General features: G+C 45.6%; 1 protein-coding gene across 2 annotated transcripts in view; it reads right to left on the bottom strand.

Annotated features, from left to right (window-relative positions):
• CLCN1 (chloride voltage-gated channel 1) overlaps positions 1-19,468 on the bottom strand; it is a 37,610-nt gene that overhangs the window by 5,841 nt on the left and 12,301 nt on the right. The window contains exons 8-20 of one of the 2 annotated variants that reach the window (NM_001143871.1): positions 16,445-16,570; positions 15,924-16,008; positions 15,596-15,697; positions 15,200-15,284; positions 14,773-14,922; positions 8,344-8,413; positions 8,045-8,155; positions 5,790-6,003; positions 5,408-5,541; positions 1,383-1,624; positions 982-1,093; positions 562-641; positions 281-319 (exon numbers count right to left, since the gene is read on the bottom strand). In NM_001143871.1, coding sequence (NP_001137343.1) covers positions 281-319; positions 562-641; positions 982-1,093; positions 1,383-1,624; positions 5,408-5,541; positions 5,790-6,003; positions 8,045-8,155; positions 8,344-8,413; positions 14,773-14,922; positions 15,200-15,284; positions 15,596-15,697; positions 15,924-16,008; positions 16,445-16,570 — 1,550 coding nt within the window. The remainder of the gene's footprint in view (positions 1-280; positions 320-561; positions 642-981; positions 1,094-1,382; positions 1,625-5,407; positions 5,542-5,789; positions 6,004-8,044; positions 8,156-8,343; positions 8,414-14,772; positions 14,923-15,199; positions 15,285-15,595; positions 15,698-15,923; positions 16,009-16,444; positions 16,571-19,468) is intronic. The other variant, XM_059885551.1, reaches the window with a different exon arrangement.

Below are 19,468 nucleotides of genomic sequence, written 5' to 3'. Positions count from 1 at the left end.
AGTCAGACCTCACTAACAACCTCTCAAAGTGTTCTTCTGCCTAGCTTCACATCTTATTCTTACAACAACACAATGAAAAAAAAAAGAGCAATATCTTCACTTAACAAGACAGGGAATTCCCTGGTGATCCAGTGGTTAAGACCCCACGCTTCCAATGCAGGTGGCATGAGTTCTATCCCTGGTGAAGGAACCAAGATTTCTGCATGACACACAGCATAGCCAGCAAAACCAAACAAAACAGAAAAATGATTCACCCCAGCTTCCTGTTTCCTTTACTTACCTCTTCAGGAGACATGTTATCCACTAAATCCGTTGAATCCTAGAGAAGAAAGACATAAGTCCAAGTTCCTTCCCTTTCCTTCCTCGTAGAACCATAACCGCCTCTCCCTGGCCAAGCCACAGATGCCTCTTTCCATCCCATCACCCCTTCCATATGATGAAGCTTCTCCTCCCTGGCGGGACCTCTTCCCTCCCACCTAAGGATCATGGGTTTCTCACTCCTCAAAGACAAGTTCCCTTTCCCAAACTCCCCCTTGCTGACTCCAACACATCTTCTCTCACCTGGGTCATTTTCTTCTTTTTGGGGCGAGCTCTGCCTAGCAAGCAGCGAAGCAGGGACTGAAAGATGGAGGGTCTTGGACCTGAGAGGAGTGGTGAGTGGATGGAAATGGAGACCAAGCAATATCATCCTGGGAGGAAAGGCTTAGGGGCCCCAAGCGGTCCTGATACTTTGTCACAACAGGTCTGCATTTCTAGGTGCCTCACCTCCATAGGACCTCCCCTTTCCCACTCTCCTAATCCAGCCCTTGCCCCCCCCCCCCACTTTGGGACAGTAACATTGGACTCAAAGAACAGAAATCCCCTCCCACCATCCCCTGGCCTAATCCCTCCTCATAATAGCAGCCCTTAGGTTGAGGAGCACGCAGAGACAACCCACAAGGTGTGAGGCAAGGGTGAGGTGCATGATGGGAGAATCTTTACCTGTAGACTCCAGTGCTTCTAGCTGCTGTTTGTGGCTGGGCAGGGGCCCATTGGGCTCTTCAGGGGGCAGTGGATCAGTAGGAAGGGGGTGAGAAGGATGAAGAGGAGGCATCTGGAGAGAAAAGTAAAAATTCTCAGTCCTAGAGAAGAGGCTGCCTCGTCCTGTCTGTACCAGCTGGTGTCCTGGGAAACCTATCTAACACCCTTGTTCTTTCCAGTTCAGAAGTCCTCAAAGCTCTCTGGGTTCTCGTGGCTCCAAAATTTGCAACCTCATCTTCAGTCCCTGGACACAGGGGCACTGATGTCTTAGACTTTGTCAATGATCATCATCAATCCTCTCTCTTCCTGTTTTCCCTTTGCCCCATCTGTCCCGCTCCCCTGACCCTTCCCAGCCTTCTTACCTCGGGCTTCCCATAGAGATCCTCATCTGCATCTTCATCCACAAAGGCAAAGGACTCGGGTCGACCCTGGGGCCAGACACCAGAGCGCCCCCTCGCCGGCCGCACCTTCCCGTCGAAGGGCAGCTCGGACAGCTTCCTCGCCATTTCCTGGGCCAACCGCAGCCTTCGCTCGGGACACAGGTGACGCTGCAGGAGGGACTGAAGTTCTGACCGCTCCACGGAGCCCAGCAGGATCATTGAATCTAGGGGAGACCCAGGCTTGGCCTGAGGGTAGCTCGATCACCCCCTTGGCCCCTCTCTCCACAGGATGGAGTCAGGGACTCAGTCCAGCTCCCGACTCTTTTCAGCTCTTACCCTCTCTTCCTAAAAACTCATTTTCAAAGTCTTTCAGGATTGACCTCACTCAGTCCTTTTTATTTCACCCATTTAGCACTTAGGGACCCAATTGAGAGTACATTATTACTGTTTAGTCACTTAGTCGTGTCCGACTCTTTGGGACCCCATGGACTATAGCCCACCAGGCTCCCCTGTCCGTGGGATTTCCCAGGCAAGAATAATGGAGTGGGTTGCTATTTCCTTCTCCATGAGAGTATATTAACTGGTGCTAATTTGTACTTATTTTGATGCAGCCCTTACATAGACAGTTTGCAAACAGGTGAACTAGGTATTAAAATAGGCTCATCAACCCTGTCTCCAAAAGAAGACATGTTAAAAGCCATTCACACTGAGATGGGACTATATTGGGCTGGTTAAAAAGTTTGTTTGGGTTTTCTGTATCATCTTATGTGCTGTGTGCTATGCTTAGTCGCTCAGTTGTGTCCGACTCTTTGTGACCTCATGGACTGTAGCCTGCCAGGCTCCTCTGTCCATGGGAGTCTCCAGGCAAGAATACTGGAGTGGGATGCCAGGCCCTCCTCCAGGAGATCTTCTCAATCTAGGGACTGAACCCAGGCCTCCAGAATTGCAGGCAGATTCTTACCATCTGCGTCACTAGGGAAGCCCGTATCATCTTATGGAAAAATCCAAATGAACTTTTTGGCCAACCCAATACTTTGAAAAAAGGCCACAAGGATATCTGATGTTTAGTCACTAAAATACTCTGGGTCCTTCTAGGCATAGACATAATGCCTCCTTTTCCAGGAAAAGTTCTTTTATATTTATTAGAATTCCATTACTATCATTAACATTTTCACTGCATTCTAAGGCCATAAGATTGTATGCATGCTAAGTCACTTCAGACTCTTTGCAACCCTGTGAACTGTAGCCTGCCAAGATCCTCTGTCCATGGGATTTCCGGGGCAAGAATACTGGAGTGGGTTGCCATGCGCTCTCCTCCAGGGCATCTTCCTGACCCAGGGATCAAACCCACATCTTTTGGATAGACCCCCATGTCTCTTACATCTCCTGAAATGGCAGGCAGGTTCTTTACCACGAGCACTGCCTGAGAAGCCCAAGATTAAGGCAGTGTTATTGAGATAAATCTTTCTGTTAGTCTCATGCTGTGTGCTGTGCTGAGTCGCTTCAGTCCTGTCTGACTGTAAGATCCTAAGGACTGTAGCCCGCCAGGCTCTTCTGTCCATGGAATTCTCCAGACAAGAATAATAGAGTGGGTTGCTGTGCCCTCCTCCAGGGGTTCTTCCTGACCCAGGGATAGAACCTGCATCTCTTATGTCTTCTGCATTGGCAGGCAGGTTCTTTACCACTGTTAAGAATTAGTCATTACTATTAAAACCCTGCAACCCACCAGCCGTATCCCTGTTCCAATGAGGAGCCACTGCTTTAGAGGCCACTGAAAGGCATTTGGGGTTTGGGAAAATATTAAAACTAAGGTAATTTGGATATTCTAATCATCTAAAATTAGAACTGACAATTTAAATGGCTTCAAATGGCCCTATGATTCCATTACACTAATTCAAACATTAGACAACTATTTATTTAATATCTGGTAAATACCTACAAGGAAGAAGTCTGAGGGAGACAGATGTTATAGTCTCAGTCCTCAAAGGATACCGAATCTAGTGAAGAAGATAAGACATGGATATAGAAACCACAGTAAGAAGTAATACGAAGCAAGATTAAGTGTCAGAGGTGGGCAGAAAGGATGGTGAAGGAGGTGAAATCACTACTTATCAAAGATGTTTACTCCTTCGCATGGAACAGTCTCATCTGCTCCTTAAATTGGGTATTAAAGAACAGCTGTCATTTAGCTATGGGGCAAAGACAGCCACCTCAGGGGGTGTAAGATTTACAGCTGAGCCTCATTATTCACAGATTTCCTATTTGTGAAGGCTTCCCTGATGGCTCAGTCAGTAAAGCATCCACCTACAATGCAGGAGACCCAGGTTCAATCCCTGGGTCAGGAAGATTCCCTGGAGAAGGAAATGGCAACCCATTCCAGTATTCTTGCCTGGAGAATCCCAGGGACAGAGGAGTCTGGTGAGCTACAGCCTATGAGGTTGCAAGAGCCAGACACGATTTAGCAACTAAACCACTACCATTACCTATTTGTGAATTCACCCACTGGCTCAAGTATATTTGTAACCCAAAATCAATATGCTGTGCTTTCCCCATCATTCACAGCACATGTAAAGCAGCAAAAGATCTGAGCTGCCCCACACACATGTTTCCAGTTGAGTCTGAACAGAGTGAAACGCTGCCTTTTTTTTTTTTCTCTAGCTTCACAAGTGTTCCTTTCATGATCCATTGAATGCCATGATTTTTATATTCTTGTGTTTCATGATGGTGATTTTGTTGTTTACAATTGACCCCAAGCAAGAAGGCTTTGATGTGCCTTATGGAGAAAATACATGTGTTAGATAAGCTTTATTTAGCCATGAGCTATCGTGCTGTTGGTCGTGGTGAGTTCCAAGTTAATGAATTAACAACAGATATGAAATAAGTTGTCTTTAAGGAGAAACACAGGGCTTCCCAGGTGGCACTAGTAAAGAACTCGCCTGCCAATGAAGGAGACGTAAGAGACATGGGTTCAATCCCTGGGTCAGGAAGATCCCCTGGAGGAGGGCATGGCAACCCACTCCAGTATTCTTGCCTGGAGAATCCCATGGACAGAGGAGCCTGGCAGGCTACAGTCCACAGGGTCACAAAGAGTCAGACATGACTGAAGCAACTTAGCACACACGCAAGGAGAAACCCATTTAAGACAAGTGTATGCTGCTTTGGCTGCTGCTGCTGCTAAGTCGCTTCAGTCGTATCTGACTCTGTGTGACCTCATAGACGGCAGCCCACCAGGCTCCCCCATCCTAGGATTCCCCAGGCAAGAACACTGGAGTGGGTTGCCATTTCCTTCTCCAATGCATGAAAGTGAAAAGTGAAAGTGAGGTCGCTCAGTCGTGTCCGACTCTTCTCGACTCCATGGACTGCAGCCCACCAGGCTCCTCCGTCCATGGGATTTTCCAGGCAAGAGTACTGAAGTGGGGTGCCATTGCCTTCGCCAGCTGCTTTGACTACTTGAAGAAAATGTGACCAGAGGCTTGCAGGAACTTCACCTTGAATTTCCTTTGGGAGCAATGGTTCAGTGAAGTGAAAGTCGCTCAGTTGTGTCCGACTGTTTACGACCCCATGGATTACACAGTCCATGGAATTCTCCAGGCCAGAGTACTGGAGTGGGTAGCCTTTCCCTTCTCCAGGGGATCTTCCCAAGCCAGGGATCGAACGCAGGTCTCCCGCATTGAGGGCAGATTCTTTGCCAGCTGAACTACAAGGTTCGTAAGTACAGTATCCCTAATTCAGTGTTCATGGCAAGTTTTTAGAACATAACTACAAGGAATAATGAGAATCAACTGTATTTCTTTCACTGGATTTTTAACTGTCTTCCTGCATTGTGGTCTGTGCTTTTCCTTCCTTGAAGATGATGGATCATGTTCGCTAAGGAGCAGGGGCCAGGTGGCCTGTAGCAGACTGGGTGGCCCCTACAGACAAGCGCTCACCCCAGTACTGCCTGCACTTCTGTGGCGCCTTTGTTCAGGTCACTAGCCCAGGAATCTGCTTCCTTCCCTCCCACTGACCTTTCGATTCAACCAGTGGTAAAGTCTTGACTGTGGTGGTCTGGAGCAGGTTTCGCAACTCCCCGTATGTGCAGGAAGCTGAAACAAACTTCACATCCCGTACCATGATGTCCTCAACAAAGATTGTAAATTTGCTATGGAGGGAGAAAGCACCGGGGAGGTTAGCCCCACCATATGTGCCTGTCCTTGGTTGTCCCTTCACTCCTCCCATGAGATTTTCACCATGCATTTGATCACTCTTAAAATTATTAAGTACACGGGAATATAAAAATAAGTAAAAAAAGCAGTGCATCCAGACATCAACCCTAACCTCATTCTCAATCTCAGAACCTCCCACCCCCACCCCATCAGATCTGAACTAATTCCAGCTGGTGCCCCTGACCTGAGCTGGTTCCAACCAAGGTCAGGCAAGTAGGGTAGCTTCTTGACCTGGATGATGCTGTCATAAAGGGAGGGCTGCAGGCTCTGAGCCACCATGTTGGCCAAGATAACAGCCACCATCATGGGTAGGATGTGTGCAATCTGACCCGTTAGTTCGAAGCAAATCACGGCCGTGGAGACTGTGTGGGACACCGCGCCAGTCAGTGCTGCTGCTCCTGGAATCAGACACAGATGTGCACCCTGCGTTAGGGCTGCCTTTCCTGGCATGGTGGCTACGTAGAGGGGGCGGTGATGGGTGTGACACAGGGTGAGGGGATGTGACCCCGGGCAGTGCCAGCACTCCTGAGATGACCCTGTGTCAAGTAGGGGCTAGAATGCTGAGCTGTTAGAAAATCATTTTGATCTCATTCTACGACCTTTGGCAACTTAAAAAATTTTGTGTGTCCAAATTTTCATTTATGAAATATAGTGATGTGCTATCTGTTCCTTGCTTTTAAACAATTGGATCACTCTTAACTGAGCATTTTTAAAAACCCATTTACAACATTTATTTTGGGCCTCAGGTTCTGATGCCAACAATTTATGAGCAGATTCAAAACCCAAGAATCGTGCTGTGGGCTTGGAGCAATGAGATCCTGATTCTATCTCTCAATGGTATGAGAAAAACTTAATCCATCTGGAACCCCATTCTCTCATCTCTAAGGCGAAAGGGGTCATTAGATAAGTTCTAAGGCCCTTGCAGATCTAAAACATTATGATTCCATAAGCTCTTTGAAGATAGAATCTGTTTTACTTGTTTTTGGTTATGATTTCCCATCAGCCAAAGAGTCCCTAGTACATGAACTTTATTTCTTATTTAAACATGGGAAGATATGCTATGAGAAAAGATACTGGGGAAGCCATACATGAAAATAGAGTAAGAAAAAGTCACAAAAGATAAAGATCAGGAGGAATGGTTTTACTGGATAGTGCATGCAATATACTATAGAACATTAACACAGCCAGAGGATGACATGGCTGGATGGCATCACTGACTCGATGGACTTGAGTCTGAGTGAACTCCGGGAGTTTGTGATGGACAGGGAGGCCTGGCGTGCTGCGATTCATGGGGTCGCAAAGAGTCGGACACGATTGAGCAACTGAACTGAACTGAACTGATGTATATATCCAATATAGAAGCCCATATATATATATATATATATATATATATATATATGGGCTTCCCAGGTAGCTCAGTGGTAAAGAATTCGCCTGCCAATGCAGGAACCACAGAATACATAGGTTTGATCCCTGGGTCAGAAAGACCCCCTAGAGGAGGGCATGGCAACCCACTCCAGTATTCTTGCCTGGTGAATCCTATGGACACAGGAGCCTGGTGGGCTACTCATAGGATCACAAAGAGTCGGACGTGGCTGAAGTGACATAGCATGCATGCATGCTAAGGGAAATGTCTACCAGAGAGGTTGAAGGGATATGAGAGGCGTGAAGATAGGGAATAATAGCAGATGCAAGAAGTCTTTGTACAAAACTGTGATGGGGGACTAAGGTCACCGGATGTTCTATAAAGCTGATTAATTCTTCTATATCAAAGGGAAGTGTGGCCTTAGATGCCATGGGAGTTTAATAAAGAGGAGAGTGAAGGAGGAAGCATAATAATTCTAGGGAATATCCTAGTCATTTTGTTAGACATGGTTTTTGGGTGGAAGGGACCATACATGTAATGGAAAAAGATAATCTCAGACTCTCAAAATGTTAGACATCTCAGAAGTCATTTTAGAATAAAGAAACTAAAGTGCAGAAAGGCAGGTAATCTGCCCCATGGTCATCTAGTGACAAGAGGTGGGGATGAGACCAGAGCCCACATTTCTTAGCTCTTAGTCATAGGCTCCTAAGTCTCGTCAATGTGAGCACACCAGCAGGTAGGAGTATTCGAGCCAGTCACAAACACTGTTCTTTCCACGATTCTTTGGAGAAAAAGAAAAAGCCCTTACCAAACACTCAGAGGCAATCCTGGGTGTTCTCATCCTTATTATCTCATTTAATCCCTGAAATCCCTATTCTGTGTGAAGAAGTACGGAGGCTCAGAGATGTTTAATGAGAGCTAATTAGAGTCAGAGCCAAGGGCTGATTATTTAAATAAAAGTTGAATTAAATAGCATTAAATGAAGACTGTTATTGTATAGCCTGGAATGCAGATGTCATGGGAGAGTCTGAGTGTGGGTGTCCAGGATTACAGGAGGGTGGAATGTGGCTTACCAATAACTGCATAGCCCCCAGGTAGGATCTTGTAGATGATGTCATCAAATAAGATACCATCTGGGAAAAGCATGGCCATGATCTCTCCTACTAGCCTTCCGAATGCAGCTCCTAGGGAGAGACCAAAGGAAGGAAGGTGTTGAGAGATCCAAGTTCTTTATCCTCCATTTTTTAAGAGCCAATGCCTCCTTGGGTGCTAACACTGAACACAAGCCCCCAGCATTCCAGGCCTTTCCTTATTTTCACAGTACCCTAGCTTGAACCACCAGTAAGGTCCCAGGCTTCTCATCAGAACTTACCGAGCACAAACACAGGCATGAATCCTCCGCAGGGTATGGGCATGGTGGTGGCCACGATGGACATCCAGAACTGGGGTAAAAAGAGGCGTCAGCGCACCCTCCAGACTGTGCCCAACACACACACACACTCACAACCCCCTTCTTTCCTGCTTCTTGTTCCAAGAGGTACAGAAATCCTGGGAGAGCTAATCCTTCTGGAAGTCATCTTGTCTGTCACCTTCCCCCAGAACCAAAAAAAGCATGGAGCACTCAGGCTAAGATATCACCAAAGACAACATTATAAGAAGGTTCCTCCAGGCAGTTAACACAAATCGCTCCTACTTGGAGTGAGAATATTTGCCTTTAGATAATCAAAACAAGGATTGGGGCCCCAGGGGACTCCTCTGTCACTGCCCCCAAAGGGTCCTAGCCCACTGTATCCTCTTAACCCCAAAAGGTCACCTCAGCAGAGCAGCCTGAAGCTCTTGAACCTGCAGGATATCTTTTCCTGGCCAGACTATGTTTCCGAAAAAGAGCCTCATTTCCAAGCGACAGACACCTTCAAGTCACAGTGATTTACTGTGTGACTGACTTAGCTTCAGGAGGGTCATTTACAAAGCCATCTACATTGTAAACCTCACAAGGGAGCCTGGAGTGAAGATGGCCCTGCCTGAGCCATTTGCTTTAACATTTTCCTTTAACATCAAATCACCTTCAACAAAGATGAGAAAATCAGATCTGTCCAGACCAACCTGCAAGAGTACATTGCGAGAGCCAGCTAAGCCAGCCAGTGTCATAGAAAAGAACTCCAAGGCCAAGGTATTATTCCAAAAGGAACTGGGATGATTTTAGCGGAAGTAATATGTGTAATTGCTTTACGACGTTGTGCTGGTTTCTGCCGTACATTTGTTATTGTCTTTTGAGGTCAGCCCTGGCTCAAGGGAATCTCTCTAAGGTTCAGAAAATGAGACACTTTATTTCTCATTAGTTTACAATAAAGTTGGTGCAGTTTTCAGTTGTACATATTTTTATCCTGGTAATTTGTTTTGACCCTTAGCTGCTGTCATCTTTTACCAAATTCATTTCAGACCTTTTTCTAAGATTGGTTTACTTATTTTGGAAGTCATATGTAAACCTGTTGCTTAATTTTTATATTATGTCACATATTTTTGTTTCTTTTACAGATATTTCAAAAGTTCAATCACTGGTCTTTTCCCCATTCTATTTCTCAGTTCTTTTGCCTATTCTGCCGCGAATATGGGCTTCCCTTGTGGCTCAGCTGGTAAAGAATCCGCCTGCAATGTGGGAGACCTGGGTTCGATCCCTGAGTTGGGAAGATCCCCTGGAGAAGGAAAAGGCCACCCACTCCAGTATTCTGGCCTAGAGAATTTCATGGACTGTATAGCCCATGGGATCACAAAGATGAAAAACTGCACCAACTTTATTGTAAACTAATGAGAAATAAATTTTCTCAGTTTCTGAACCTTAGAGAGATTCCCTTGAGCCAGGGCTGACCTCAGAAGACAATGATAAACGTACAGCGGAAATCAACACAACATCGTAAAGCAATTTGCCCATAATTAAAAATAAACTTAAAAAAAGACAATGATAAAGGCTCTGAGAAGCCTTTGTCCCAGAAGCTCTGAGATCAGGCAAAATACATATTTGTCAGAATGCACGTGTGCATGCTAAGTCGCTTCAGTCGTGTCCGACTCTTTGCCACCCTATAGACTATTGCCCTTTGCCCATGGGGTTCTCCAGGCAGGAATACCTGAATGAGTTGTCATTTCCTTCTACAATTGTCAGAACAGAACTGTTTAAAATAGCAAAGTTGAGAACAGCAGAGTTAGATGTACAAATGAAGAGGGTTGCAGATTGCAAATTCCTTGCGTGTGTAACAAGAGTTCGCCTGTCTTTGCCTTCTCTCAGTCCCAGCACAGTGCTCAGTACATGCAGGTAGGATGTAGGTAGGTGGGTAGGTAGGTAGGAGGTAGAAAGGTAAGTTAAGTAGACAGGAAGGAAGGAAAGAAAGAAGAGTTAGGTCAAACAGTATTCATACAAAGCAGAAAAGCTTCTCAGAGCTAATATTTGCTTAAAACACCCAACAGTAATGCTTGCAGGGGAACTTGTTTGAACCGTGATGAGCAGACATCACCGAAGACTACCCCACTGGACTGTCTGGAGACGGAGTTCTAGCTGCCGATAGTTTAAGCTTCTTAAGGGATCCCGACTCATAACATTTGGAGACCTCTTGAACTATTCTGTACTATCTCTTTGGAATAAGTACATGAAAGCCATAAGGGATTTTGCAGGCTCAGGTTAATCTGAAAGCTCCAGTAATACAGATAATAGGCGGTCAATGGGTCTGATTTCAGAGGATGAACTTTAGATTATCCTCCAAGATACGCGTAAGAAGAGGCTCAGCATCACAGGACGCTGAAAGTTATCAACTCCTGCAGCACAGAGGTGGACGCTTGAGACTAGCAAACTTTTTGAGTTGTTAGCACACAAAAGGGAAAATCCAAAAGCAGGGCAAATGATCTGGAACACAAATTACTCCCAAGATTTTAAGCCCCCAGTTCTAGAGAAGTGGGAAACTAGAGACCCCTTCTCACAGATTGTGTTTTCTTTAGATGCTTCACAAGGAGGAAGCATAGGAAGATTAGGCAAGAATTCTCCAGAGCCTCGGGCTGTACTGAGAACTCAATGATACTAGCTAATAACGTTAGACTCATTAAAAAGGAAATGGAGATGTTGTAATCATATTCATGCTCATTAGAGACACACCAGACTCACAACAAGACGATAACTTTCCATGTCTTAAAATTGGGAAGATGGAAGTTCCCTTCATCAGTGTTACGAAAGAGCTGAACTGAGAATCCTATCTGTGAACACGGATACTGCCAGAAGACCGCATAGGCTAAATTTCAAATTAGACTGGAAAAATAGTTCTAGTCAATTTTATGTTTTAATGTAGCTAGGTACCTTTACTGTCCACATTTTGGAAATAAAAAGGGTATGGTTATATGTCCAGTGATAGGAGAGTAAAGATACTGGAAGCAGTGATAACTAGGTAATATAGATTTATAGCAGCGGGTGGTTTTATATTTAAAATATTATAGAATAGTACAGGCCTGCTGAAAACTATTGGGCTTGAAATATAGCCCAAGAAATGTGAGTTTCTTTTCTTTAAAAAAAATTATTTATTTATTGGCTGTGCTGGGTCTTCGTTGCTACTCGGGTTTTTCACTAGTGTGGCAAGCGAGGGCTTCTCTCTAGTTGTGGTGTATGCGCTTCTCATCTCTCACTGTGGAGTACAGGTTCCTGGGCACTTGGACTTCAGTAGTTATAGCTCCTGGGCTCTAGAGCACAGGCTCAATAGTTGTAGTACACAGGCCTATTTGCTCCGTGGCATGTGGGATCTTTCCAGAGCAGGGATCAAACTTGTGTCTCCAGCATTGGCAGGCAGATTCTTTATCACCGAGTTGCCAGGGAAGCCCCAAGTTTCTTTTCTTGATTCTCTTATATGTAGACATTAATGAGGATGTAATTAAGTAAGAAATTAGTGAGTGACATACAGCTTAGTTCTTCTATATAATCCAAGTAGGTTTCTCAGAATAAACTTCACTCTGCAAAGTGGGATCCAGAGATATGCTTGGGAATCTGGGGAAATGAGGCGAGGCGTGAAGGAGATGTTGAAAATATATACAGAATTTTGTTTCTCCCAAAATTTTCAAACGCTTAATGTTTCAAAAATATATATGATCCCAAAGAAGCAGTTCAGTCTAGAGGAGTGTCACAAAAACAGAATTATTATCATCAAACAAAAAATTCTGAGATGCCATCAAAATTTGGACTTGGTTACTGCAGATGGGTGTGTACGCTCAACAGCTAATTACAAGGAGCTGGGGTTTATAAATGAGAGAAGATAAACTCTATAATGAAAAATCATATCCCTAGCAAGACACTGAGAACTTTTATGATTAAAAAAAAAATCAAATCTATTGAAGGAAGAAATGAAAATGATCTAATTAATAAAGTGGGTGTGCAAAATATGGATGGCATAGGCCCAATTAGCCCATGTGGAATGGAATAAGAAACAGAATACATAAATACAGCTCCCAGAAGCCCACAGCAAATCCTGAAAACAAGTGACAGAGTTGGAACCTGGTATGTCAAGCGCTTGGTATCTCTAATCATAAGACCATTGACAAGCACATTAAATGAACAGCAAAAAACCAAGAAGAAAATTTTAAATAACTTTTCCCAACCCCAAGCATTGGATACGCCAAAGATCAATAATCAAGTATCACATATTTGGCCCACAGTAGGTGCATTAGAACACTTATTGAATAAATGGATGAAAGAGCCCTCTATGGCTATTACCATGTAACTTAGTGACGCATATCCTATGGAAATAGAGTTTCACAGTAAGTATCGAGAATAAGTTGCATACCGCAACCAGACAGTAGCCTCCACTCGCTGCAACTAGAGAAACCCCACGTGCAGCAACAAAGACCCAGCGCAGTCAAAAATAGCTAATTTTTAAAAAAAGGTTCTCTTTAAAAAAGAATAACTTAATAAACATGAAAGTTCAATGTGGACAGAACTCTCTATAATTTGGCAAATTACATGGGAATGAAGAACCGAAGAACTGCCTTTTGCGGGTGAATTCTTAATAGGCAAGGTATTCAGTGATAACACCAACCAGAACACTCCTTATGCACGATTCTGAACATCTAGATGCCTCTTGCTTTATTGTGTATATTCTATTTTAAACATATCAACTTTTGTGGATTCATCTAAAGTCTGCCCCAAAGTACTGTCAAACCTACTAAAATGTATGTAAAAAATTGTGCTATAGACTAAAATAGAATTGTTACTTGGATTTGTTAAAAAAAAAAAATCAAATGAAAACCCTAATATATAGAGGAAAATCATGGGCTACTCAGACAAGGTTTAGTCGCTAAGTCGTGTCTGACTCTTGTGATCCCATGGGCTGGAACCCACCAGGCTCCTCTGTCCATGGGACTCTCCAGGTGAGAATACTGGAGTGGATTGCCATTTTCTCCTCCAAATATATACAGGAAAATCATGGGCTATTCAGACAAGACATACTATTAATAATGAGGCAATCATCAAAAAGACAGAAAAAGACAAACAGCAATTATAACAGATGTCACAACCAGGGGTGGGAATAAAAATAACCTTGTACAAGGCAGTAACTGAAAATTCTATAACCATGTGATCCTTGACGGGAAGATATGAGAAAGAACCAATGTAAGTAAAAGAGATCAGCTTTTGTTTCCTAGCTGAAGTTAGAAGAAAATGGTTTAAGAATGGCAAAATCCTCACAGTCTCGCTACCTCAATGCTAATGCTACTGCTAAGTCACTTCAGTCGTGTCCGACTCTGTGTGACCCCATAGACGGCAGCCCACCAGGCTCCCCCGTCCCTGGGATTCTCCAGGCAAGAACACTGGAGTGGGTTGCCATTTCCTTCTCCAATGCATGAAAGTGAAAAGTGAAAGCGAAGTCGCTCAGTCGTGTCTGACTCTTCTCGACCCCATGGACTGCAGCCCACCAGGCTCCTCCATCCATGGGATTTTCCAGGCAAGAGTACTGGAGTGGGGTGCCATTGCCTTCTCTGTGCTACCTCAATAGAGAATAATAATATTGTAAAAATTATTTATAGTCACTAATAAAATGGATTTAAATATTTTATCTCTTTTGTAATCCTAGAGAAGAGATTATCTACCAGACTGGGAGAAAAATGGATATGCAAATCATCTGAAAATGGATAATCAGATGCTGGAGATGAAGTACCTAATTATCTAATATGTGGAGAGATTTGGTTAATTTTTCTGAGGTCTTCACACAGTTATTGTATTGCTTAAGCTCTGTCTTGTCCCTATTTACTCAGCGGCTGCAATGTCTCAGTAATTTAGCAAGTGAAACCTTTAGAAGGATTATAATAATTATGACATCATGAAGTTGACATAAATGGAACATTAACCCAGATATTGGTTCAGTTTTCTAGATGAGCAACTTATTAATACTTAGGCTCTGATTTCCAAGTTGTTTCTTTTTAGGCTGGACAAAGACCAGGCCAAGTTGTACCCTTCCCTACCTTATGCAAAGGGGCTTCCCTAGTGGCTCAGATGGTAAAGGGCTTCCCAGGTGGCACTAGTGGTAAAGAATCTGCCTACCAATGCAGGAGACTACAGATGCGGAGAAGGAAGTGGCAGCTGGAAATCCCATGGACAGAGGAGCCTGGTGGGCTACAGTCCTTGGGGTCGCAAAGAGTCAGATACGAAGGAGTACACACACACACACACACACACACACACACACACACACACACACCCACACACCCACACACCCGTTATGCAAACCCTGGTTCGTAGGTTGAAAACAGAAGCTCAGGGAGTCAGGGGTGTAGGGAGAGGTACCTTCATGATGAAGAAGAGGAGAAGGACAATAACAACACTGGCTTTGGGGTGGATCCACACAGCTGACCGGCCCAGGCTCTCAGGGTCCCCGATATGTTTTACCCACGTATTGTTGTCAAACAGGGTACTGATGGCTTCCCGAGGCATCAGCTATGAGAGGAGGAAGCAAAAGGGAGCAGTTCTGCAGGGATGTTCGGTGCTTCCATTTTTTTTAAAGAGAACCGATTCCCCGGTCTCATTTTTCATGGGTCCCTTTCCTCTTTTTTCTCAGGGAGAGATGGCATCCGTGGGCAAAAGCACGTATGCTCGAAGCCTGAGGGTCACCTCCGCTGTTTCCTCTTTTCCACGTGGCCCCATCCTGGTTTAGTCTCAGTCATGTGCTCAGTGATCTGACCCCCCACCCTCAAAGGTCACCCTTGGAGCTGACCTCTCCGGCCATGAACTGCCCTATTCCTGGTGGAAAGGTGAAGGAAGCGATGACAAAGGTGACGATTCCAGGATAGAGCAGGCGGCTGGAAAAGAAACAGGATTAATTACTTAGAATTAATCCTCATCCTAATTGGGCCAACCCACAGTGGTTGCCACACCCTGGAAATCTGAAGTTTCCTGGCGTTCCCCCGTGGTCTCAGGCCATTAGACGGAGCACTCTCTCCACCAATAAGCAATCTTTAAAGGGGAAACCACACTGCTCGTCCCTAGTAGGGTATCCGGGCTTCTATATTTTATCACAAGCCACTGAAAGGCATTTAACGCCTTCGGCCAAGATTAAAAGGGAGGAACTCTTGGAGAAACCAGAGAGTAAACAGGTAGGGCGGTGACTCACTGCTTAGCCAGAAACTGGCTGAGGACCTTGTGCTTTCGGACACCGAGCATGACTTGGCGATGCAGATACACAAACACAGCTCCCAGGAACCCACAGCAAATCCTGAGGGTGTAAGCCATACAGAAATGAAACCCTCATCCCTCGGCCCTGGCCACTGCAAGGAAGCAAATACCAGGCCTCCACCTGCCCTTTCTACCCACCTCCCCCCCAACAATTTCCACCTTACCCATGCCCACGCCACCTTCCCAGCTTGGGTCCTTTCCAATCCAAAGCTTTGCCCCAGCCCTGCCCCGCCCCCCCCAACCCCACTCCCAGAGCAGCCACTGACCCGATAATCGCAAAGGCTGGGAGTTCCTGCAGGTCAAAGGGGAAGTCCATTCGGAAGTTGGTTCTGAAGAGGGCTGTGATGGTGACTACAGGATGGAAAGGCCAAGGTCATGGTGGGAGTGTCACAGAAGCCATCGAGGAGGACCCAAGGTCATCAGCCTTAAGGATTAAAGTTTCCTCCAAACCTACTGTCCCCTCTTCTATTTCTTTTTTCTAACACTACTGGCAGAAATGGGCTTCCTTGGCGGCTCAGCAGTAAAGAATCCGCCTGCCAAGGCAGGAGATGCAGATTCGATGCCTAGATCAGGAAGATCCCCTGGAGAAGGAAATGGCAGCCCACTCCAGTATTCTTGCCTGGAAAATTCCACGGACAGAAGAGCCTGGTGGGCTACAGTCCATGGGGTCGCAGAAGAGTCAGACACGACTTGGCAACTAAACAACAACCCTACTCCACGACCTGTACCTTTGCCCTCTATACCCTTGGGCCTTGTCCCACTCCCCAGATGATGCTTCCCATGTTACCAGCATCCTTGTTCCACACGGCCAGCACTCGGAAAACAAAGGCGCTGAACGTGGCTGCAAAGAATCCTCGCCAGTAGTTCCTCACAGCGAAGTAGGTAGAAGTGACCTCAATGCTAAACAGCACTCCTACGGGGCAAGGAAGTCAGGTCAGGTGCAGGCCAGGGGTGAGGCTCTCCCCCATACCCCCACCCCGGGGACCCCAGGAGCTTTGGCTCCTTGAGCCACGAGGGGGGAGCAGTAGTGGGAACGGATGGTCTCTTGGAGTGTGCCATGCTCTAAACCATATACCTGCCCATGCTAGCAGTTTTTGCAGACTAGAGAGATGGTTCAACAAGACACAGAGAAATGGGCAACCAGGGGGGTGTAACCCACAACACATGATGGTTGTGCCTGCTCCACCCCTTTGAAATCAAGGCTGGGTGGAATTCATGGTCGTCTGATATCCACAGGGATCTGAAAATTTTCTGCAGAAAAGTTACAAGAGGGAAAGCTTCTAGAATGAGTGCTCATCAGAGTACCAAGCAGAGCTCAAGATTTACCCCATAACGCCCCCACCCCTGCAATCTCTCCTCCCTTCTCCCATGTGTCATGTACCCTGCAACTTTTAGGGAAGAAATAAGAAAAACAAAAAGGAAGGGACTTTGTAAGAGCTGACAGTACTCAGTATTCCAAGAGAGGGTTCATTAATATTTTTTTCTAATTAAAATGTAAAAAACCTGACTTAAAAGGACCAGATCCAGGGGGGAGGATACCAAGAAGCTCAAAGAAGTTACAAACCATTATGCTCAAGAAAGGAGGGTGAGGTAGAAGGCAAGCTAATTCAGAATCCTAAGTTGCCCTGTTTCTGAGAGTAGATGCTGGAGCAGAAATGAGAAGGTAAATAAACAGAAAAACAGCAAGAGCTGGTGGAAACAAAGGAAGGAAGCTAACAAGGGCATAAAGGACTCAAGAGATGCAAAGAAAATAATCTTTACACATACCATGAGTCGGGGAGAAGACTGTGATTAGATGCAAACTGGAAACTGACAACAGAATTACCTAACACTTGGCTAAGCCTCATCTTTACCAGAGCTGAAGACGGAAAACAAGAAATGCAGCCTATAACTGCCTGAGTGGAAAGAGCCCTGGCCCCAGGAAAGCTTGTGAACTAGGTCAGGTTCCTGTCCCTTGCTCTCTGTGGCTACTGGTCGGCCAAGAACGCCCCCTCCACCCCCGCAACCATGCCACCTGCTTCCCATTTCTGGTGGCCTCTCACATCCGAGCCATTTCCTTCCCCCGTTCTAGGTTCCAAAAGTCACGTCTCTTGATTTCTCAGGATTCCAGCCCTTTCTGCTGCAGGTGACAGTCAGTGGCAATAGGAAGTCATTTATGCCACAGCGAGGGTGGCCTAGTGGTTGCTGCCAGGTGCAACAGCTGCTGCACTTGGGCAGAGGATACCTTGTGGTTCCCCTTCTCTGGGAACCAGTCCCCCCTCTCTGGGATCCCCAGTCCCCCTCTGCAGGTAAAAACAGTCCCTCCCTTTCCTTGTTTTCTGGGAATTTGGGCCATCACAGCACGTGTTAGCACTTTCAGAGGTAGTTCTCTATTTACATCTCTGCGGTCCCCCTGGGACTGAAGGTTCTTTGGATTCCCAACACCTAACACCTATGTGCCTGGTACATCATCAGGGTTCAAAGCCTTGTCCTATGGATGAGAGGAGAAGAGAGAGGAGGGGAGGGGAAGGAGGGGAGATGGGGGACAGGGGAAGGAAGAAAAAGAGCAAGGGATCATTGATGGGTGGAATTTCAGAAAACAGGGAATCTGAGGGACAGCCCTTTGCCAACCACCCCTGGCCCCCACCCCGCTCCCCAAATCTCATCAGGTTTGGCAGCTGCTCTCTTGGCCTAGAAGGAGGATTTGGGGAGTCGGAGGTCGGGGGCATCAGGCAGAACAAACTGCTCCTTTTCTTCACCAGTAACAAAGAGTCAGAGACAACTGAGCAACTGAACTGAACTGAACAAAACCAAAGTTGGCTCGAAATGTAAACTATCCAACTTACGAATATTTGACGACCAGCTTTTGAAATCCTAGGCTAGATTTCCCTTCCCGAGTTCTGGGACACGTTCTGTAACAGTCTGTCACTGTGTACTTCGGAGCGAGAGTGAATTTTCATATTTGCCTGAGCCAAACAGAAAATGTGCCGCTAAAAGGAAACAAAGCATTAAAAAACACAAACAGCATTTGGAAACTCTCTGGTCTCCTAGGTTCTATAACGTTGCTCTCTTTCCCACCCTGGAGGCTCCTCTCTGTCTCCTCCTCTGGCACCACGGGCCTTGGTCTCTGACTCTTGCGACTCGTAGATCCACTTTTTCAACTTCATTTATGCCAACGGCTTTAATTACCACCCCCATGCTAACCGACGGGTTGACAAAGCCATGCTTTCAGCTCAGCATGAAGCTGAGCTTTCCTGGACTCCAGACTCAGCAAGCCAGCTGCCTATTTAACATCACTTGGAGATGTTGCAGGAACTTCAAACTCAATGTATTCAAAGCGAAATTTATCAACTCTCTTAGACCTGTTTCACTTCCTATATTCCCTATCTTGCTTGCAATACCACTCTCCACCGCATGTTCCTCCTTATAAAACTGAGAGTTAGCCTAGATTCCTCCTCCTTTCTTATCTTTCATAACCTCACATAAATCAGCCACCAGGTCCCATTCATTTTCTTTTCTCTCACCCTTATATGTCATCCTGTTCTCTATCCCCTCTGCCTCTGCCCAGTTCAGTCTCTCACCATCTAGCATCATCAGGACTATGACAATAGTCTTCTTGTTAATCCTGGATAAATCCTGTTAATCCACAGGCCAGTTCTGTCTGGCCAAAGCTGGCCGTGTCACTATCTTGTTTGAAACTCTTCCCCGACTCCCCTTCACCCACGACAGCATTTCCCAAAGTCGGGTCCATGAGATACTACGAGTTCCCTAAAGAGGGTTCTTGCAAAAAGGATTCTGTGGGAAATACTGTCTTTGAGCCACACATGGGATA

The sequence above is a fragment of the Bos taurus genome, chromosome 4 (assembly GCF_002263795.3).
Source record: "Bos taurus isolate L1 Dominette 01449 registration number 42190680 breed Hereford chromosome 4, ARS-UCD2.0, whole genome shotgun sequence".
In the NCBI taxonomy this organism is placed as follows: domain Eukaryota; kingdom Metazoa; phylum Chordata; class Mammalia; order Artiodactyla; family Bovidae; genus Bos; species Bos taurus.
The sequence above is the reverse complement of the archived record's forward strand: the minus strand, read 5'-3'. Positions and strand labels throughout refer to the sequence as shown.